The 24,864-nt window shown below is 32.8% G+C and overlaps 2 protein-coding genes across 2 annotated transcripts in view; both read left to right on the top strand.

Annotated features, from left to right (window-relative positions):
• LOC106125038 (uncharacterized) overlaps positions 1-24,864 on the top strand; it is a 54,670-nt gene that overhangs the window by 1,575 nt on the left and 28,231 nt on the right. The window contains exons 2-3 of the mRNA XM_013322124.1: positions 15,441-15,878; positions 17,842-18,007. Coding sequence (XP_013177578.1) covers positions 15,698-15,878; positions 17,842-18,007 — 347 coding nt within the window. The 5' untranslated portion in view covers positions 15,441-15,697. The remainder of the gene's footprint in view (positions 1-15,440; positions 15,879-17,841; positions 18,008-24,864) is intronic.
• LOC106125039 (uncharacterized) lies at positions 4,369-4,941 on the top strand. The gene has a single exon (XM_013322125.1). It carries the CDS (start codon positions 4,369-4,371, stop codon positions 4,939-4,941), a length of 573 nt encoding a protein of 190 aa, XP_013177579.1.

Below are 24,864 nucleotides of genomic sequence, written 5' to 3'. Positions count from 1 at the left end.
TAAAAATATAATACTTTGTTGTTATAATACAATGTAGTTTGCAAACATTTATTTTAAAATGAATTGAGGAATAAACTTGTTTTTTATGATTTAATACGAAGACAGCACAGGTGCTCGCACAGCCACAATATTTGCATATTCTCGCAGAGTGCCAAACTGCCCACTTTTTATGCTAATTATTTGTGCACAACAACTGTAAAAGAAAATTATCTTAAAGCCTTACATAGAGTAGTTTAATAGAACCTTAGTGCAGATTTAGTGAGCGACATCTATGCTAAGGCTGTTAAAGTAATAAGTAAACCAGTGCTCCAGCAAACAGAATCTTTTTTACGCAAATATTAAATATCGCTCATATTTATTGATGGTATAAGAAATAAATTAACTCATATAATTTTACGAAACAAAATAAAATTCTATTTACCATGTTATGAGTTAAGTTAATGCTTGGAGGAGTGTACGTTAATAACGAAAAGTGATAAAATATAAGTAAGGGTTCAAAGCCAAAACATATATTATACGTTTTTGATGTTAAGTAATTTCATAAGACAATACTTGAGGAGTTTAGCATTATGTTTTAATAATTGAAATTGTCTATACGGTCGTTATCGCGTATAACGACGCTTAAGACGGCCTTCCTTTTTCCTCCGTTTTTATGCTAATTGCTTTAGTGGTGTGCATTTATTTTAAAACTATAATTAGAGATATGAGATGCCTACAAATAAGTATAGTTTGTTTTATGTCCTTCGTTTAAAAAAAAAGTTTTAGTTTCGGCATTGTTAAATGTTAACAATAGGAATTTGACTTAGTTTATGTAAATTTTCACTACATTTAATTATTTCGATAAAATAAACTACATGAAAATTTATTACGGATACATAAAAATTCTAGTCGTTTTCCGGTTTAATTAAAAACATGATTACGTTCCATTCATGTTTTTAACACACGCGTTCTATTAAACTACTTACGTACATGAAGTTAATTTAAGAAAAAGTAAACATTGAACGTTATCGCCTTCAACAGATTACAAAGATAAATAGAACTCATTTATCATAGACAAATAGAGTCTCTCAGTTATATTGCGATATCGTTATTGTGTTAGCACACATTCCCATGCGTTTCTATATTTTAATACAATATTATTTATAACTTACACATTTTTAATACAAACACCGCGAATGTATTCTGAAGGAGATGAAATCTGCTGCGGAGTCTCTTGTTCTTAACGTCTTTTCGCCATTTTTAGGGTTTCGTACCTCATAGGAAAAAAACGGAACCCTTATAGGATTATTTTGTTGTCCGTCCGTCTGTTTGTCAAGACCCTTTTTCTCAAAAATGCGTGAAGGTATCAAGATGAAATTTATATCAAATGTTCAGGTCTGCGGTCGCTAGGTGCTGTGAATAAATGAAACTTCTAAGTCAACCCAATCAAATGATATAACCGTTTATTTCTAGAGTATATATAATGTATTTAACAAAACTGTTACGTACTAGCGGTGAAGTATATTCAATCTTAAGTTTATTCTTTTCACAATATTGCTGTTAAAAATCTGCTTTATGAGTTTTATTATTAAATTTTATCACTAAATATTTATACGGCATATAATTAATGCTATTTCGTTTAAGTAATTGAATTACATATAGCCCGCAATTAACGCATTACGATTAACAACGTAGCATATTTTGAAGGCTGAATATCTGACGACAGAATTTTCGAGACTAACGACCTAAAGAGATTAAATTGCAAAAGATTTCTCGATTACAATAAGAAATTTGATGAAGTTAAACTAAATCATTATTATTCTGTTTTACGTTTACTTTGGCATTATTTCATGTGCTTAGCGAAGAATAATTAAAACTCTACAAAAAGCAATGTCAGCCTAACGATTATGTAACTAAGATTTCAAGTTGGATAGAGTCCTGGCGACTGTCTTACATTTATGCTGTTTGCCGTAAATTAGTAGAAACATGTCTATCAGAATACGTGAAGTATATGAGTTTGAAGAATTCCCTGGGATTTCTACCAAAGTCATGGTTAGATTAATTAATATATTAAAATGGGCACTGCTAGTTAATTTACTAGCATTGAACCTTATAAAACTGGTGTAGATCAAACGTAACAATTTACAAATTGATTGAAGAAATACCTAAATAATCGTATAAAGTTTTATTACGTGTACGTACTCTTTGGTCAATTGTATAAAAAATCTCAGTAAATTATTACGTGTTTTAAAAGCGAATGACGCATCCTAATGGAAGTCCATTGTCTGTGTTGTTTTAAGGCACATTTATCACAATATAATCGGAGATTGTGGGATAAACGAGGCCGCCACTACGCTAGGTAATGCTCATAAAAGCCTTAGATGTAACTAGATTGCAATAAATTATCATTAACTATGAACCTGGGTATAGTTGCTGAAGTTTCAAAAAATATTTTACCATTAAAAATCACTATTTGACTGTACATACATAGTCCAACAGTAATTTGACGTTGTGTGACGATGTTATTGTACGCGGAGGTAATATTAACACTTGCCTTTAAACGAGTAGACTAGACCAACATAAGATGGACTACTCATCTGGTCAAGCGTGGTCCATCCAAAAAACCATGGATATTTCATAGCAACTGAATTCGACAAACATATGTTTAAAGTCCGAATCGATTCATTCACTATTATCGATGTTTTTAAGCAGCTCTACTTTCTAAATTGCTAATATTTATAGATGTCAAATGTGGCTTATTAAATTGGCCGACCTATAGAACCATCGATCCTAACGATTCTTTCCAATCTTTTGTTACACACAATAAAGAATCAAATTGCTTCAATCGAAATTGAGGTTCATTAAGGACAAAAAGACGTAGACTAATGTGTGCTTAATAGTATAATGAAATAGAGAAATTAAATCATTATTATTGCCACATCATTTAGAATATAATTTATTTTTTTGTATGTAACATAACGGTTGGCTTATTTATAATGGTAAAGGTTGAGTTTATTTTTAAACTTTATTGCTAACAATCTTTCCTGAATCCTTTAAAATTTGCTTATAAAGTGAGAAGAAGCTGTAAAAAGCAGGAAATTCTAAATGTAATTTCCCTCAAATTGAATAAATAAACTAACTCCGATCAGATAAAGTACTTAGTAAGAACTTCGAAAGAAGTGTAATTTAAGATTCACTTAACTAAGTACGTATTTATAAAACTTTCAAGCATAACCTTATCTGAGTCTCGTGTACGAAAAAGTTATAACAGTATATTTTACGAACTCGTTATACTCTTTTTCGATCATACGCGTGTACATAGAATGTTATTAATATAAACTATATAATACTGTAGAAAAAAAACATTGTTTTGTCGTAATATTGGAAATTCTCTTGAAATCCCTAAATCACCCCAATCGTATCAGCGACATAAAAAATAATAAGCTGTCTTCGCAATGAAGCTGTTTATCCACTGTCCATATTTAAGCTTATGTGACTTAATATGACATGAGTTTAGCCACCATACAATAACAAAAATCATGCTTTTGTAGTTTCAAGCATTCTTTTCCGCTTTGATATAAATTGAAGGATTGTAAATTACGAGAGATTTTAAGTTAAACTATTGTCGTAAACCATTCCTTTGCAAGAGATTGATGTTTAGTTGAACATATTTAAAACAATTTCGGTAAATATTCGCCATTTCTAATTTTTTTTTATATCATAAGGTGGCAAACGAGCTAGCGGCCACCTGAAATCGCTGAAATAGCGAAGTGACCGTTGCCCATAGACATACGCAATTGCATATGCGTTGCCTACCTTTAATCGACGGAGGAGAGGATGCACAGAAAGAAAACATTTTCCCTTTCCATGCATCTTCTCATCCGGAATGTCCACTTCCACTTCCCATCCTTTCCTTAATAGAGAAAAAGGGTAGGAAAGGAAAGAGGACTAAATTAGGCCTCCGGGATGAATTTAATTATTTCCTTATTTTATTTGTTTTTAGATTTATTATCATAATATCAGTTAATAATGGTGTTGTTATATCCGTATTATTAACTTGAAGCAGGAATCGCTTAAAATTCAAATCATGTACCCGGGATCTTGCTAATACCAAGATTATGTTCGGTTAGTAATTCCGTCTTGCATACGCTCCCAATGTAAATGGATTTGCATTCAGATTCTATTATAATACAGATTGGGCGCATATCTTATGGAATATTTGCTTTTTTAATTATGTAGGATGACTCTAATGTTCATTCATATTATTTTTTTTTATTTTAACTCAAATTAATATGATAACTAATCGAATAAGCGGAAAATGATTTTATAATTTCACTAGAGTTTATTAGAGGAATCAGAAAGTTATTATAATTACTTATGTAGAGCTATATGTACAAATCCAAAAAACTGGGTGTGCTCAGCAGAGCGAAGCAGTATTTCCAACCGGGCCACCGCCTCCAGCTGTATAAGGCGCAAGTTCGGCCCCACATGGAATACTGCTCGCATCTCTGGGCGGGAGCACCCCAGTACCAGCTTCTTCCATTTGACCGCATACAACGGAGAGCGATTCGAATCGTCAACGACCGAGCTCTTACTGATCGGCTCGACACTCTGGCGCTGCGGAGGGACGTTAGTTCCCTCTGCATTTTCTACCGCATATACCACGGGGAGTGCTCTGAAGAATTGTTTGGAACGATTCCTGCCGCCGAGTTCCGTCATCGGACGACACGACAGGCCGCCAGGTTCCATCCACACCACCTGGATGGCTGGCATTCCACAACGGTGCGATTCTCGCGCAACTTCTTGCCTCGCACAGCCACGTTGTGGAACGGTCTGTCCTCGGCGGTATTTCCAAACCAATACGACTTAGGGTCCTTCAAGAAGCGAGCCTATCACCACCTCAAAGGCCGGCAACGCATCTGCGGTTCCTCTGGTATTGTTGATGTCCATGGGCGTCGTTGAACACTTCGGTGTTCCCGCTGCTCGTTTGCCCCCTTCTGTTATAAAAAAAAAAATTTAGGTTTATTCCACCAACAATGGTCGTGTAATAGTAATCTATGTCATCATCATCATCAGCTCACTGTACGTCCCCACTGAGGGGCCCGGAGCCTACCCTATGTTACGGGTGACTAGGCCATCGTCAACCACGCTGGCCAAGTGCGGGTTGGTTGATTCACACATATCTTTGAATTTCTTCTCAGATATATGCAGGTTGCATCACGATGTTTTCCTTCACCGTAAGAACGTCGGATAAATGTACATATGTAAATCGGAAATCGAAAAACACATTGGTACATGACGGGATTCGAACGCAGGACCTGCAGATTGCAAGTCAAGTGCTTGACCCCTGAGCCACTGACGCTCTCGTAATCTATGTATTAATTTATTGTGACATGAATCAATGACGGCAAGTAATATCCGTAAGTAAATGGAGTTCAATTCAGGACGGCGACGCAGTCAATCCGTCTGAAGGTAAACCATTTGTTTTCCGTGGTCACAATGAAATGCGTATCCGACAAAGCATTCACTGAATAGGATTTCCTAGTTTTTTTATCAATCTCTTTTTCTTTATATTTACTCGTAGTTGTATAAGAATGTTTCAAAGTTCTAGTTCAGTTATATGTATCGTTCTAATGTTATGAATTCTTATTAGTGAAAGTGTTACTTTGTTTAATTTTATATCCTGCGCGTTTCTAAATCATGCACATAATTGTGATTTTACTAGAAAAGGATTTTTTTTTCATTGAGTACAAATATTTATTCAGAAAATACTTCAATATTCTTAAACTGATTTTTTTTACGTCGCAATGCATGCTTGATGAGGCTAGATCGAAATATACATTTCTGTAGGTAGAGATATACCGGATTCTCATTTCCTACGATTTTGATATATGACGTGGGTTAGATAACTCATGCTTGTTCGTTAGACATGGGTACACTTAATTCAACTTGATTTTCATGATTTATATAAAACGTCTAATGCTTGGTTAATTGATTTTGCATTAATTATTTCCATAAATTATTAATTCAATATATTTAAACAAAATACACACTTTAATTTTTAAAATATTAATAAATGTCTTTATTTAAGTTGAAATTATTTTTAAAATAAATAATTTGTAATGCAAAATACATTTATTGGTATTTAAGTTAATAAATTGTTTTTGTGTCACATTGCGGATATTTTTTATCTGTTTTTATTCATAAATCTGGTCAGGAGCTGGCTGCATATAATTTGAAATTCCTGTACATGTAGGAATGCATTACACGCAGTGCTGGCTTTACGAACATTGAATACGGATTGAATACGATAGGATAGAATATGAATATGAAAAGGCGTAATTGTGTCAGCCAGTTAGAATGTGGCATTCAGAACTTACTACGACATTTTAAATCACACAATGTGTTAACTGATGTTTTGTAACATTTAAAAGTTTTAGTTAAGCAACAGTTTTAGTCTGTCTTTGATAAATTTATATATTTTCGTATGAATATATCTGTAATGGAACACTAAGGTTAAATTGTATTGAAAAATAGCACGCGACAAGAAGATATGTACGCGGATGTGTAAGAATATGTTGCTTCAATTCGGTCAAATAAGATTGATGAAAATACATGAAGGTTGATATGAGTTGGTTTGATTCGTGCGATAACTTATAGAAGGTCGATGTAATGTGCCCAATAGAGATTTTTTTAATGTTGGCAACTTCAATTAACGTGGGCAAAAGTCAAGAGAACGACAATGCGGCTTTACAAATTAAATATGACTCTATATTAAAATGCAGATGAATTGCAATGGACATCTGACGTGCCTATAATTGTGTCCACACAATTTTAATTAAATGTCACATTCGATATCGTGACAATCAATTAAAAAATATTTTCAATTGTAAATGATATATTTGTTTAACAATTTGTGTGCTTTAGTCTAGAAATATTAAAGATGCTTGAACGTACACTGATATAGTAATATACGACAAATATCATTTATCCGAGTTTTTAGAGACAAAAGAGAATAAATCTATATTTAGGATTCAATTTCCTGCAATATTTGTTACGATATGTACCCAATTTTTGCTATAATTTAAAGTGCAATATGGAATAATCGTGGTTCTCTAATATTTAAAAATGAATTAAGTATAAAATTTCTCGGTAACAGCTAGTTAAGTATGTCCCATTAGTTTTATCCATAGCGGAACTAAATGGATTGATGGATTCTCTTAAGCCCGCTTGCACCCGGTGTGACACGGTTCTCTAAATGTATTTTCTAATGCTGAAATATTGTATAGATCGTCAGAAGCTGATCAAAATAAGGCGTATATATATATATGTTGAAAAGATAAATGAAAAAAGAGTGACAAAGCAAATTTAGTTAAAGTAAGTGGCTGTGTTGGTTGGGAGTTTATGTTGGTAACATACTGACTAACCTACATTATCTATATATAAAGTATAAATAATAACCCAACCTATATACATAAATTTATTTACCAATTTACATGATAGACGATAGTTTCTAATGCGTAATTTAGTTATCGAAGCATATTGACTTTAGAATAATGATGTGGCGCTGATGTCGAGGTGACCCTGTCTATCAAGCTGCCAATTCACATTACACTCGACGACGCAACAGATTGACTGTCAAACGTAACGAACCGTTACGATATGCATTAGTCATAACAACGTAAATTGTTGTTTCCAACAGATATTATATTCTGTTTATGTCTATTTCTACACTTGGGAGTACTATATAAACGAAAGACTATGAGTTCCATAGATAAACAAATATAAAAGGAATCCCCTACAAAAGTGTCGGCATAAAATAAAAATCTAATGAAGAACTAAGAGACGATAATATTAATTTAATCGTTCATGATGCCTTTGCTCTATTAAAAAATAGGACGTACTGCATGTTTATGGTTGCGGTTAAAGAAAATATATGATACAGTAATAGAAGAAAAACAAATAAACCTTTTTACGCGGGGTTAGGTTTTGTGGTTTTGTAATCTGCCTTTTGGAATAAATTAATTTTGCTGCGTATTTTATAAGGAGATTTAGCCGCATACGGTTACTTTGTTTATTTGTTTCTGACATTTATTAAACGCCATTTTTTAATTAAGAAAATTTCAGAAAATAGTTTTCCACGTCTATATTTTCACGCATTATCAATCAATGTCAATGTCAAAAAGGAAACTCATCTTTTATTACAAAGTATTGTGTACCTTAGATAACCTAGTTTTATCTCTCTTATAGACAAAGAAAAGTAATATAAAAAACGCGGAAATTGTAATGCCTTTCGAACATTGTCAAATTGTCTGCCTATGAAGTTGCGTTTTTTTGCATAGATTTTTATCTCAGAATCTGCTGAAAATTGTGCTTAGAAGACTGGACATGTTTTAAAATACACTCCTCTTAACCCTGGGCTACTGAGGTGTCAATATATTTACTGCACAACTGCGTAAATTTAATCGTTATTCAAATCAAATTCCTAAACACACAAACTTACTCGGCATCTTATTCATAGTTGACAGTTGTGAATAAGGTTAGACCTATATAAATAAATCAACTTCATAATTAAATTTGAAAGCTAAGCATTCCGAGAGTCCAGTGAGAGCCGTGCGCTGATGAAACGCGAAAATTGAATAAAATTTGAACCGAACATAATTAGTTGAATATTTCATCGCTGCGCTGAATTAAGTTTTTAGTAAACCTCGTAACAAGTTTTGGTAAAATTGGATTATTAATCAAATTAATATTTTAATTTAATAACGTATTATTTATGATTTTTTTCCATGTACAAAATTAAAATTATTGTAGCGCAGGGGGATATCCCACGGTGCAATGAATTATCACGACAGAAACATATGTACAAAATCATATTTTTATTTTTATATTTTGAATGAGCCTGATAATACGTTTTTGTAAAGGTATATTGAAACTCGAGGTAAATGATACTAAACATGAATTTTGATGCTAAATACTACCCCGTTGTAATTATTAAGCTATTATGTACATATATGTGCGTATTGGCTTGATAGTTCCTATCGGATACATTATTAGAGCCTCATATGAAGTACGTCCGTGCGTGACTGTACGTTTATTGGCTTGTCACGTCGATACGATTGTGGCTTCACTCAATGCTTTCATTTGAAATTAAAAGATGATTAATAACTATACATACAACTGCGTTAAATCGGACGCTTATAAAACCCAATCGTATAATATTATAGAAAAAATACCGTTTCTTCTGAACGTTATAAAGGGGCTATATTTATAAATTGTTTTTGCCTTTAAAAAAATAATTTTGCTAAAAAATCGATATTGATATTATTTTCAGTCTAAAATTGTTTTGGATTTTTTGGAAATTATTTGGATTTTAATACCTTATCTTTTATACATACATAATACATGTTTTAATGATCACTTTTTTCGAACAAAAACTTTCTGAGCGTCGGTGGCTCAGAGAGCGTCGGTGGCTCAATGAGCGTCGGTGGCTCAGTGGTCAAGCACTTGACTTGCAATCTGCAGGTCCTGGGTTCGAATCCCGCCATGTACCAATGTGTTTTTCGATTTTCCGATTTACATATGTACATTTATCCGACGTTCTTACGATGAAGGAAAACATCGTGATGCAACCTGCACATATCTGAGAAGTAATTCAGAGATATGTGTGAAGTCAACCAACCCGCACTTGGCCAGCGTGGTTGACTATGGCCTAATCACCCTGAACTTAGGGTAGGCTCCGAGCCCCTCGGTGGGGACGTATAGTGAGCTGATGATGATAAACGCTGAATTAAATATAGCAAACATTTTTTACGTTTAGGTTAAATTAAGCAATAGCGATTATATTAACAACTCATTCGATTTAATCCTCTGTTGATTGAAAAACTTGCGTGTGGTACGAAGACATATTTATTAATTCTTTCTTATTTTCTTGCTTACCACTTAACTTTTTTTAATAAAAACTTTCTTATACGCAATTTTCTATAGACGGTAAAAATAAAACTTTTAGCGTGTAAAACATTGATACATTAATATTTTATTTCTACGACACGACAGGGAAGTTGTTTTTACTTACTTATATTAATCATTTTAGACAAGACACAAATTATACGATGAAATTATTCTATTGAGCGCGCATTGAAAGAAATTTCTCTTAAACTCTTAACACATTTCTTAACATTGGGCGAAATGCCAAAAATATTAGAATGCTGAATACGGACTCATTGAATCATAAGTGCTTATATAGAATTTTCGTTTAAAACTTTTTGGACTAGGTTAAGTTTAATAAATTGAACAGAACAAGCAATTACGTCTCATTATATATGTATATTAGGAAGTTACCTAAAAAGAGAAATTATTGGGATCCTTACAATTTATTTTGTTAATAGGCGAAAAAAATACCTATAACACGTTGAATTGTTCTAGGAGAAACAAATGAAAATTTCCGAGCACGCTTAGTAAAATATTTAAGTATATGAAGGAAAGAAATGAAAGAATTTTTATTTCTATTCTTTTGTTTTGTCCTCATGAATTTATAATACGTGCAGAACTACTGCTGCGTTTTCATTTTGTAGATCAGTGTTTTGTTGTTGATCATGTGTTGTGTTTGTGTGTGTTTTTTTTTGTATTTAATGCCTTTAAAATAAATATATTATATTCACATAATTATTTTTAAGAGGTAGGAATCCTTATGCAATTATGAAAAAAAAACAAATACATTTTTGCTGTAAATTAATTGTTATACGGCTTACACTCACGTCTAATTTTCCGGTGGAAGCACCGACTAGTTACGGACCCGTCGGGGGTCCATCTTCAGGGTGATTGTTTAATTGGCTTTCTTCGAGGTCGCGTCACATCAGAGAGTTAGGCCCTTCGTACACAAGGCAACATAAATCTTCGAAACCGGTGATTTTAGTTGCTAAGTGACGTACTGAATACAATGTCATCGTCAAAGAGAGTCGCTCGCAACCTGTTTCTCGATATCGTCGTGAGAAAAGTCGATATGCCTGTACTGACCAAATAGAAAATTCGCGTCGACGATTCAGTTGTTTTAGTGGCTTGAGCGCAACGCGTTGCAACCATGCGATAGTAGTCTCCACGATTTACCTTGCCTTGTGTACGAATCGTCTTTGCCTTATATTAATTAGTTTATAATAATGTCTCACAAAACAATTAACTACATCATAAAGCTACTAATAACTATAAAGATATAATAAAATAGTTTCATGCATAATGTTGAATGTCTTTGTATACAACTAATATCTAGCGATAAAGATATCATGAAATTTACGTTTACTTTAATGTAAATTTGATGTCATGAAATTTATTATTAAATTTCTTAGCATAACTCTTTCCCTTTGATTGCGATGACGACAGCAAAAATTTAGGCTTTTGTAACGAAGCGGCTTATGGCGTATAATTTAAGCAAATTACATTGCGCCTTACACTGTCTTTGTTTGTAATATCTAAAGGTAACGAGGTGAAGGCAAAGCATAATCTATTAGCATTTATATTAAACCTTAAGAGGCTTGTGAAATTATTAATACAATGTATTTTGGATACATAGTTACGTTTATGCGTTGGAATTAAGTTATAATAAATAGACAAAGTAAATGAATGGGAAATCCAGGCTTTTACTTTGGGCAATACTTTGCATCGATGCAGCGTAATCAAACTATCTTTAAGTTGATATTAAAATGACACAAAGAATAATTTTTTTTCGCTCCTTACACCTTACCATGGGTTTCTGAGTCCAAAATAACCGTAAAACATTTTGTTATATCTGTTTTGTCAAAGTGGAAAGACAGGCATGACGATACATTTTATACAGAGATTTTGATGTCAGAAACCGATGGCAAGTTAAATTCTTGCAAAAGAAGTAATTGGATTTTGTTTTTAAAGCAAAAAAAAAAATCACTTTAGTTTACCATAGTAATAACTTTGCTATTATTGCTTTTGTTTAATTAGCGTGGTATAAGTGGGGGTGCGTTTTAATTGTTTCATGTGCTCGAGTTAATAAAGGCCGGCTCAGAACAAATTGGTTTTAAATTACATTATGAAAATGTGTAGTACTCTTCTTTGTTAGACTAACAAATTTTACATGAAAATCGCGATCGTAAACTTCATTAAGTTATGTTATTTTATTTTAGTATTAAGAGCGTAGTTTAGTTAATTTAATTTATTGTTATTTACTTTATTTTTATTTAATTTATAATAATTCTCTGTATGTTTTTGTCTTCATTGAAATTACTTTTTATGCTATTTATATATATTTGAAAAAGCGTTTTGACAGACAGACGGACGGACAACAAAGTAATCCTATAAGGGTTCCGTGTTTTTTCCTATGAGGAACGGAACCCTAATATAATATAAGGAAATAAAAGTGTTGAATATAATCAATTTAAGAAAAATATTTAATTTTAAAAATTACAATTTACAGTTACGACGCTTTCCTGTAGGTTCGGTACCCAATTATGTTCCGTACTCGCAATAAATTCCGGTACACTTTCCTAGCGTATCTTATGAAAACATCTTCAATTTTTATTCTTAAGGCGTGTGCTTCAGAAAAATAACGTTTTTCTCACGAGTTAAAGCCACTTTTCCTTTAGAGGTTAATCTTTAAGCTTTAATTTTTACTTTGCTTCGTTAATCGGAATCATTAATTTCTAGTGAAGTAAAATACATATATTTTGTTTTTATTACTTTATAAAATAGAGCGTCGGTGGCTCAGAGGTCAAGCATTTGACTTGCAATTTTCAGGTCCTGGGTTCGAATCCCGCTATGTACCAATGTGTTTGCGATTTCCGATTTACATATGTACATTTATCCGACGTTTTGACGGTGAAGGAAAACATCGTGATGCAACCTGCACAAATTTGAGAATAAATTTGAAGATATGTTCACACATACCAACCAACCTGCACTTGGCCAGTGTGGTTGACTATGGCCTAATCACCTTTAACTTAGGGTAGGCTCCGAGCCCCTCGGTGGGGACGTATAGTGAGCTGATGATGACTTTATAAAACGTTTACCCGTTGCAACACCGGAGCAGAGGCGCAGCAACATTTGCTTTAAACAACTAATATTTTTTTTATTCCACATGAACGGATATCATTCAAATAAAGACCTTTTATGTTTTTTGAACAAATGACGCCGTACGAAAATGAAAATAGTTTAATGATTACACAAGCTCGATTCACTCTTGTTTGGGCTGTTGTGAAACAAAACGCTATTTAGTGGTTCAACAATAAAGAGCCATGACCTCTTAATATTGCTAGTATCGAAATCAGAAACAACAGATATAAATACCCTTTTATTTTATGGTCAGGTGGTTAACTATCTGTGCATTTCAATCAAATGTTTGTTTATGGGCTCTAATAAGCTACTATGAATTTACGTGGTTTGGAAAATGGGAATGTAAAATCATCAGGCTATATTTGTTTGTTTCACATGCCAGAAAATATACATATAATCATTTTAATTATTATAATATGAGATTTAATGGGTAAAATATATTAACGGAAAATTAATGAAATAAGTAAAGCCTAGATATTTTTAATTTTAATTTTTACAGGAAATATCAGAATAACGAAATTGAATTAATCTGTGACATTAAAGCCATTGAAAATTTAATATCAAATATGTTTTTGTAATTTACGTTGCTGTTAAAAATTAAGACACCCTTAAAACTGTTTCTATTGTTCAATTGTTTTAACTATACTTTTGTCGAATGTTAAACATTTGAAGAGAAACTCCGGTTGTAAGCTTTACAATCGACTGTTGACTTTTCAATTGTACTTTCACAATTTGCTCCCTTTTAAATCCGGAAACAGAATTGGAAATGGGGAAACATGTCTCCAGTCTTGGGGAAAATGGGGTCGAGTTATCGAGCGCTTGGCGGCTACGGCTCGGGCGGCTCGCGTGGCGGCTATGCTTAGGTCGCTGCCCTCTCTAATGCCGTTAACCTGCAATCCACCTGCAGTACACGAATATATTCTAAAATTAAATCACTGTGTTAGAACAACTTTTATATCTATATTACCTTAAAATATCTTTAAAACAGAGTCTGACTTGGTTTATTTTTCTAGACAACTATACGAAATATGACTTTCTTTCTGTTAGTGTTATGTGGATTTATTAGAATTAAAAAAACAAAGAAGTAAGTTAAAAAATTGTTTAAAAACATTTCTGTATTTTTGTTCGAAAAAGACTGTGTTTTGTTCCAAGTGGAAATATGGTGGAACACTTAAGTGTTGTTACCGGCATATTGTCAAACGAATTCATTTGTTCCCTCCATTTTATTAAACTAATAACGTTTCGCTTCAATGTTTTCGGTCCGATCAATATTGGAGCCCGGTGTAGGTGCCAAACTCATTCTTATATGTACATATATAGAACATTTATAAACATGAACTGTTTAGTATGATAGTAATTTATTAAGTACGTCTATAACTTCACTAGAATTTTATTGCCTTTAGTGCCATGAAACATAATTTATAGTAAAATATGTTAACTAAATTTAATTATTATGTTCGATTGCGTGAATAAAACTAGTAAATATTTTCATTAAATTAAATGGAATACCTGCACATAATATTTTTTTTATATCGTAAGGTGGCAAACGAGCGAACGGCCACCTGAATCGCTGGAATATCGAAGCGACCGTTGCTCATAGACATATGTACGTATATGTATATGCGTTATCTACATTTAAGCGACGGAGGAGGGGGATGCGCAAAAACAGAATATTTTCCCTTCGCATGCATTCTCTAATCCAGAATATCAACTACCGCTTCCCATCCTTTCCTTATAAGAAATTAATTAAGTATCGTTCTTTATTCTACAACGGCTCATGTTATCTTAAAATCAGTAAAGTTTATATAACGGTATAATACCTTTTAAATTTGTATGTGGTACTTTAGTCATGAGTCGTATTTGCATCTTTAGAACTAATAATAAATTATGTCCTCTAAAGTTATTATTGACATGTCAAATAGAGCAGACAAAATTGAATAGCATATTTTGTATTCTTATCAGATACCTCTGTATCATATTCTTACAAAATGAATTGGTATTGTTAAATATGCCTTTTACATTATTCACAAGACCTATTCAAAATCTATTTCTGTTCAAATAATAACGAAGACTTTAGTTATATTAACTTTTAGCTTTGTAGTGTAGCAATTGTATTTTAGATAGTAAAGTTTGTATAGAATCAAAATAATTATTTCCTTTTATATATGCGAATTAAAAATAAAACTTAATAGCCTATGTGCTATTCCAGACTATGTTCTCCGTGTCAAATTTCATCGAGATCCGTTGAGCTGTTCTCGAGATATCATCTAAGAGGACGTCTCTTCCATCCATCTAAACATTCGCATTTATACTATTAGTTAGATAAGTAAGATATACTCAGTTGGGACACTTTTCCATCAAGAATTTAACATTTCTTTTTGTTACAGATTCTCACAAAAATCACCATCGTACGAAAGTTACGACCTAAACGCACCATGTTGTGTTAGAGTCGACTGAAAGTTTGCCTGGTAAACTAATTTAAGCGTTTGCGGGCGTTAATGGACTGCAGGATAGTGTAGAACTTTGTGCAAACAACGGACAAATCGGACCCATTGACTCGTAAATTGTGACGAAGCATTGTTCAGATAAAAGTTAGTTTATTGTGCAGTTTTTTGTTGGCATTTCGACGGATAGAAGAGTCGTGATGTCGACTTGTGTTGTGGAGGAAGGACGTGACGAGGGAGGCGGTGAAATTGTGGTTTGTGAGGAGGAGTTAACAGTAGAAGTGTTGCCCGAACGTCCCCGACGGGACGTACTTGTGAGCGCGCGCGGCCGGCGAGCATGCTCGGAACAAGGACCTCACCCATCATCACATCTCTATACGCGTAAGTATATAGTCAATATACTGTAGTACTATTAATAAGATAAAATAATCGAATTTAAACTTCTTCCACTTGTTTTCAATTACATGGTGATAGTTTTTAAGGATCATGGCTACCTAAACTAATTTGCATGTTAAAAGGCAATGAATGTTCGGTTTTCGGATCAATATGCCGCAAATGCCGTAATTTTTCACATCATTTAGCCTTCGAGGGGAATAAGGCGTTGAGTTTTATGACACATACTTAACTTTGGCTTTATTATATTTAATAAAAATGTTAGTATCTGAGCCTGGATAATGACGCGTACTATACTATAAAATAACTAGAGAATTATGCTACATTTGAATATATTTTTGAATGTCTACAATCATGTCGCGGCAAGAAAATGCCAAATAGTAATTGCTATAACCAAAGTTACCGATTGGATCAAAAAAAGCGGATATTCTTATGTATAGTTCAGATTAGTGGACTTATTTCTGTAGTATGGGTAATTAATTCCAAATCTCGAATCTCTCTAAGCCCTTGACCTCAAGCTATTCATGAGAAAGTCGTTGGTAATATTAATGTACTTTCCGTTGCGTAACATTTACTAACATATAATATGATCAGCAAATGAAATATGTCTAATTCGATATTAGTGGTTTGATCGGCTGAAGGGCACTAACAATTTTACTCACGATATTGAGTGTATTAATTTGAATCTGAAAATGGTAACTCATATTTATATATTGGAAAAATATTTTAATTTAATGCGCTGTATTCATTTATGTAAAAATACATATGTAATATCGTTGTCGGCTTATTGTAAATTGTAATATATTAAGTAATTGATATCGTTCATGATACATTCAAGACTAATTAGTTATTAATTACTTAATTAGTTTTTAATAACATATGTATCTGTTTAATTAACATTGTACAGCAAAGTACTCGTACATATTTAAAAACGAAAAAACAATATTTGTAAAAAGGTTTCAACTCTTTATCCTTAATGCCTTATTCATTTCATTGTTATTTAAAAAGTAAATTAAAAAGTATAATTGTAACGTTAAAACATTTAAATTTAAAAAAGGAAGATTAAATAATTTTAAACGATATTCGCAATCTGAAAGAGTTGTACAAAAATAGCTCAATGGATTGATGTCATTTGTGAACATGCATGCCATTTCGGGTAACAGATGGAGTGAAATATAAAGATAAAACAAAAACATTTTTTCGCATGAAAATTCGTGGCACTCCAATAACATGGCGCTTTCACATTTCCATCGCGATCGAAAGTTTGTTACGCACAGCGTTTTTCACAACTGACTGACAGATTTGGATGTTTTTTTTTGGTTTAAATTAAAATAGGAAAATATAATATCTGTAATTTTTAGAGAGTGCATGTATTTGGTAAAAATGCATTGTGGTTCGTCGTATCCAATGACGAACTATATTTTTGAATTTCGCGATTCGGCTATACAGGTAGGTAACTCGATGAAAATTTTATTTTCCCGCACAAGTGGGAAATCCCTCACCGCTACCGTCACTCGCTGGGCATACGGGGATATGTGCGGGGAGAGCAGTGAATCAGCAGAGTTGAGAGTTAGCATCGGTAGTTTGACCGAAATGTTTATACATCGGACGTGTCGATTTCATAGTATACAGAGTCGCTTAATTATTTGGTTTCGCGTTTCGGACCGCGAACAACGAAGTCTAAACGCTTGTACTGGAAGCGTTGCATACGGGTGCATCGCCAGGGCAGCATCGCTGGCGCCTTTGGATTATTTGACAGTGATTTGACTCAATTATCACTGACAGAGTGACCAGGCACATGCAGGCGGTGGACAGAGCATCGATTTGGTGAATGCCACTTGTCACCTGCCACATCAAAGTTTAAGTAGTTTAACATGGGAATAAGAAAAAAATCCGGCTTCTTGTAAAAATCGTCGGATCAACTGGTTTAATAATAATTGTTTTTGTTTAGAACATGGAACATCGCACCTATGGGGAGCTAACAGCGGACGACGCGGATGGAGTCGCAAGCGGACGTCGGCGCCACAGATGGGCAACACACAGGGCTCGATGCCGCGCGTCGCGCTTGTCCTCAGGTCGCGCCGCAGCTGGCCCGTCGCACCTCAATCTTATCGCAGGTATGTTAAATATCCAATCTACTTTTACCGTTCTATACTTTTAAATCGTTCTTCTTTTATTCGTTCTTTTATCGACTGCTGAAAGTATGAGGTTAAGAACCTCTTTGGTGTTTTATTTTTTGTAAGGGCCAGTTTGCTAGTTTGCTTATAAGGTCAAAGATATTGCAGATCATTTAATCAATAAAAAATGAGGGAAAACAAGCAGCTCATTAAGAGAATTTTTAATAGAAAGATTCAATTGGTTTGTTTTCAAACTTGAGAACCATTTAGCAAGTTATGACAATAAATTGGTAAGTAGGATAATAATGCTTTTGAATAATTAAAGACAGTGACACACAAAACGATGTAAATATGGAAAACGTTGATGATAACGGAAGAATAATCTATGCGAATTTTAAGGTATCTTTGTAAATATCCCGTGTGAAAATTTAGATCAATTAATCCCTTGCGATCTCTAACATTGAATTATTTATCTTCATTTTATCTATGCTCGAATATCGCTCCTGTTTGTGTGAACAGGGGATTAGCAACACAAACTTTATAAATTGAGAATTGTGACTGACAACTCTCCGTTTAGCACAATTAAAATTGATGTCTGCCTAAATCTTCCATGAATAATGAACAATTTGTCCGTGAAAGCATCACATTATGTTTCTAAAACTTTTGTTTTCATCCAAAAGTCTTGTTTGAAGTATTATTCATAACTATTAAAATACCTTAAAAAAGAAAGTTCCCAATCTTTCTTCTCATGGATTTATTTGAAAATTCTAACGTAATAATTTATCTCGTTTGATCTTAAAAATAGCATAATTTTTTTAAGTTTATAATGTCACCTGAATAAAAAAATACAGTAATTTTACTTCTGAATAAACTCAAAGAAAGTTCTGCTAAATGAAAGGTAATAATACTAAGAGAAATGTAACTTTATCCAGCCTGCACTTGTGCCGCGAAAAGATAAAAGTGTGCGGCAGCGTGGAGCTCGTCTTATCTCATATTATTACTTCAAAGCACGAACTTTGTTTAGGATTATTGCAACTGATTTCATTTACTTGCAATAGCAAAACTTGATACCTTTTGTAGCGCGGTATTTAATTTTTAAAATGCTCGAATGATTAATTGATTCTTGTATGAGAAGTAAAAGATAAAACAATATATTTCCTACGCGCTGATAAACATATCTTACAAGTTCTGGTTACCTGGTACCTACACTATAATAAGATGGAACTTTTAGAAATTTATACTCATAGGTTTTAATGAAGTTGTATGAACAGCGACAAAATAACAACTGGTATATTCCTTTTCATATTTGAACAAAAGAACCGTGTACCAGTCTTCACAATGAAGGTTTATTTAACGTTGTGAAAGCTGGCTTTGTTTTTGTATCGATTAACGGACGGCATTGTGCCAAAATACGGTGTCGTTCCTGTGACATTATTAAAGAATAATAGATTAATAATTAAAGAGATAGTTATCATAATTAAGTTACCTATTATCTAAATAAATGAAGTTATATTAATAAATGTTTAAGTTGTGGGATTTGCGTGATAATTTTAAAGATTTATATTATTTTACATTTAGGAATAAAACGCACATATTCAAAATTCATCAAAGGGAAAGAAATGAAAATAAAACCTATATTTTCATTGGTTTGCTAATTATTCAGCTTAGAATAAGACGTTTTATTAAGATGTGCCAATGCTTTTTGAACAAGTAAACATAAAAGCAGTCGCCATTCAGGTAAAAAATGTATGTCACATGAACTGAATGCTGTCGACCTAATAGCAACATTTTGCCGAAAATATTTTTGGTTTTTATTCTACACAATGTTTTAACAGTTATTCAAGTCGGTTATGGGTATTTTTTAGAATATACTGTTAGGTAGAAAATCTGAAAATGTGGCAGTGTATTGACGCAACACTAGCCTTACTAAAATGTCGACGTTTATGTCCCCTCACTATTCATTCTGACACTGGAATTTGTAACGAAAGCACGTTAATCGCGCCAAAGGATTCTAACTAATAATGTCTAAAACTATCTAACTATACTAATAATTCCTTTTAACAGAAAGCAATCAATTTTCTGTAATAATTGATTAAATTATTCAACCTTCCCTGAGACGTTATCTTATACATCTTTCTCGTGTCACAATTTTCGTTCCCATACTCCTCTGAAACGGTTTGACCGATTCTCATGAAATTTTGTGAACATATTGAGTAGGTCTGAGAATCGGCCATCATCTATTTCTCATACCCCTAAATGTTAAGGATAGTCCCTAAATTTATTTTTTATTTTTAGACAAACAAGTGGACAGGGTCGCGGGCGACAGCTATTCAACTTATGATATATAAATATAGCTAAAACATGATGTTGATGTTGTTAGATGAATGTTGACACATGTTGAAAAAAGTAGCAAAGAGAAAGACAATAAATCCTATATTTTTGCTTGCAACTCACAAATAGCTTAGAAGAAAATCATCAATCATGTATTAAGATTTAATGTTCGTTACGGTGCCATTCTGTACCGATACTTTTTGTACGTGTAAACATAAAAGCAGCTCCATTCAGGTAACAAATGTGTGTCACATAAACTAAACATTGTCGACATAATACCAATATTTTTCCGGACATATATGGGTAAAAAAATCAATCAGGTCACTAATAAAAGGTAACTATTGTTAGGATTAAAGTCCGAAAATGTGCCGGTGTATTGGCGCAGCACTGCCCCTGCTGAGTTGTCGACGTTTGTGTCCCCTCACTATTCATTTTGATTCTGGACTTTGTAACGAAAGCAATTCATTCGCCCCAAATGATTCAAACTAATACTGTCTAAAACTATGTAGGTTAAGAAAAACATTTCTAATTGTATTCAGTTATATATTTAGCTAGTGTCGACCGATAACATGAAAATCTACTTTGGTTTTCGACCATGAAATTTTAAAAGGAACTGATGTCCATTTTAAAACTAGAAAAATACACTTCCAACGTATTACTATCGAAATAGATCAGTTAGGGTAAACATAAAAATCAGGTAGCCATCTATTAGCTGTAGTCAGAAGCATTAAACAAACAAATCCAGTATAACGACTTCTTATTTTTAGCCACCTGTAAAATATTACCAAGTGCAGGTGTTCATTGTTCGCGCTCGCTTTATTTACAACAATTTTAAGCGCTTTTGTTTTACATGAACGTTGAAGCACTGTGTTGTGCTCTACTTTAAGTCGTTCATCTTTGCTTAATTAAAATATTTTAATGTAATGCTTTGTATACATAAATAACGAAACAGACTTGAGAGCTTTCAATGTGAAAGCTCACGCATATAAAGCCGTTCTCCACCTCTGTACTTTAACATAAACAGATGTACAGTCGTCGATAGAGTACTCGGATTATAGCTTTGATTTAATCTGTTCATAATCCATTTATGTGATTTTGCAATCGAACAAAGCGACTCCAACCTATACTTAACTTTAAACGCTATTACTGTGCATTTATCTTTCCTATTTATATATCATTCAAGTTTTAAAAATAAAATAATTCTCTTTTACTTTTACTTTTATCGTTTGCAAATTAAAGTTACTAGTGTCCTTTAAAACTCACTTGTAGCAAGTTTTGTTCACATCGTAGAAAATCCTTTGTCTGCCCCTATGTCGCGCAATGTCAACATAGACCACACACAAACAAGCTCGTCGAAATGCGGTAACCAAGTGAAATCTAACTTTTCGAATTAATTTAATGTAACTAAATTTATAATACATTTAATTCTTACATTTTATATTACCTGAAATAAATGAGGGCTCCATAACGCTATTGCATCCACAAAATAATTTAACAGCTTCGATTATGAACAGCAATTACATCTAATAACACCATACTGTGCGGCAACAAGGATAGATAAACGGTATTAAAATTAATTACAGTCATAATTCTTGGAACGTGCGGACACAAGGCGTCACATTATAAGCGAAAATAAAACATAAATATTATGAAATACTAACAAATATAATATATTATAATAAAACGCCTTAGGGTGACTTGCATCAACTAACTATAACTATAACCTGCGTTAAGTTATCGTTATAATTAATAACGAGTACTCTAACCGATGATTTGATGCAACTCACCCTTAAAATTGTTTCTACGTTAATAATTATATACATTCGTGATACTTTCTTTGGCACCAAAGTATAATGATAGAGATTTAAAAATTTTACAATAACTTATTTCAAAGACTTCGTATAAAGTATCACAGCATTCTCTGAGAGTCTCTTGAGACTTGTTAAGCTAATCTTTATAATGAGAGATGGAGAGCTCAAAAGACCTATGTTAAAAGTTTATCGAAAATCAACAAAGCAGTTATGTGAACTCGGTAAATGAAGCATGAAACAAATTTCATTTAAATTAGTAAAGTTTGTTTGTAGAGATTTTACTAATATTATAAACGTGAATGTTTGGATGGAATGGATGTTTGTTTGTTAGGAGTTATTTTCAGAATGGCTGCATGGGTCTCGCTGAAAGATGGCATGGGTGTAGAACATAGCCTGGAAGAATACATAGACTACTAATTTAGTTTTTTTTACTTGTGTGCGGACAAGGTCGCGGCCGACAGCTAGTTTATTTAGTACCATACAGCTATTAAATATGTTCATTGTATTAATGAGATTAGGGTATTTTTTTAGGATGACATGATTATGATGACATATGATATATACATGCTGATGAGTAACAGTTTTCTTTTTTGTATGAAAAACGAAAGTAAATTCAATTATTATTAAAGAAATATAATGTTACATATATCAAGAATTAATGTAAAAGGTAAGAAAATAATCAGTTTATCTACGCAACCCAAGCCTGATGACACAATGTTGGAGGCCATCCATCAAACCTGCTGCGATGAATAGAGCTTACATTTCGCTCTCTCAATCTTCCAAAACCTAATTCATTCTGTGAAATGGTTTATTGTGTACATTGGAAACCTTTTATTGCAATAGCATTTTTATTACAAGAAAATCGGACGTACATTTTCAATAAACCTAAATCTATTTTCATTTTTATTATTAGTTTTTCATTTTTTCAATTTCGGAACTATGTGTGAATTCGACACGTGAATAAAACAAGCTGTCGCCCGCGACTCCGCCCGCCCGGAATTTAAATAAAACATATTTAGTAGCCTATGTGTTCTTCCAGACTACGTTTATATGTGTTCATGACTATGTATTATTGAGATCCGTCCAGCCGTTTTGGAGATACCTTCAAACAAACATCCATGCATCCATCCTTCAATGTAAACCTTCGTATTTATAATATTAGTAAGATATTAAGATATGTGTAGTCACTTTTGAGATCAACCAACAAATTCCACGGGCTGTAAGACTTTTTGTTAAATTAAATTTAAAAATTTAATAAAAAGGAAGAAATAATGAATAAACGCTGACCGCAATAAGGAAGTTAAGTCTGCCAGCAAACGATCTATTTCATCTCGCAATTTCTGGAGCTCGTTACACTGAATTATGAGCCAAGAAATACTAGAATTTTAATACTTACGTAATAAAGGTTTTAAGACTAAACGTTTAACAAGGATATTTCTCCTTGTTAGATAAAGAATACTTAAGTATAATAGTAGTGAAAGAAAACTTTAGCAGCAACAATTCAGACAAACAAATGAAAAATTCTTAAACTATTGCATTTTTTACGACAACGCTCACATTCCACTTTAGTTTTGTTTTTAAACTTCAGAGAGATATTTCTTCAACTAACTATTGTTTCCACAGGTTAAATGTAGCTTTATAATTCAAATTAATGTTGAATTTGTTATGCGTTAATCGTCACTTATATAAACGATTTATCATTCATATCCTGAGAAGTTTTTCTATTTCATTAATGTTGAATGTAAATTCACCGTCTTAAAAGCAATTAAGCGTAAATACTAAGTTTTTGTGGCATACAGTTTGATTTCAAATTGTCTGAAGTAAACTGAATTCTTTAATAAATTCGTTCATGCGTCGTTGTCTAATGGATCTCAACATTTGGGTAACATCGTAAGACCCCATTTCCTATTTCATTACGCACCAATAATATAATATTACAATTATTGAAACTCAACATAGAAAATATCCAACTTCCTTATGATGTATAAAAAATATAATTTCGTTGTTCTAATATTAACTAATACATAAAATTGTGTATTAGGTCATAGTGCCAGTACTTTTAGAGGTTTTGTAAAAGCTGTAGATATCCTGTATAGATATTATGAATCAGTGTTACCTTTTTACAAACTATCTGCATAACTTCAACTCGATTCAATTAAAAAGATATATAGGTATGAAAAAATCGAGCTGTTTTTATTTAAAAACATTTTAAATACGACATTTAAAGTGTGATATGTGACCTCTTAAATTCAAGACTTAAGCTTTAATAGCTCACATGTTATCTACATTAAGATAGATGCAACTATTGATTTTCCGTATACAAACTTAGCTTGGTCCAAGCGAACGTTACGGGTATGTGTATAATGATTAACAGAATTCAATTAACCTAATACACTTGATATCATGCTCGTCCAAGCGTGAGACTTCGCAAAATACATATGGTTTGCCTGATAATGTTTTACAATATTTATTCCTTAATAACTTAAGTACCTGGATGACCGAGCTTTGCTCGGTATTTTATTTTTTATTGTAATGTTTTTTGGAAATTATATTAAATATAAAATGATGAAATATGAATAATACTATCCGATCTTACCGATAGAAAAAGTTAAGTTTATGTTTAAGTTGATTATCGATAAAATACGAATAAAATGACATTTTCTAAAAATGATTCCTAGCTAGATCGATTTATCGCCCCCGAAACCCCCTATATAC

This window comes from Papilio xuthus, unplaced genomic scaffold (assembly GCF_000836235.2).
Source record: "Papilio xuthus unplaced genomic scaffold, Pxut_1.1 DF825928.1, whole genome shotgun sequence".
NCBI classification, from domain to species: domain Eukaryota; kingdom Metazoa; phylum Arthropoda; class Insecta; order Lepidoptera; family Papilionidae; genus Papilio; species Papilio xuthus.
The sequence above is the reverse complement of the archived record's forward strand: the minus strand, read 5'-3'. Positions and strand labels throughout refer to the sequence as shown.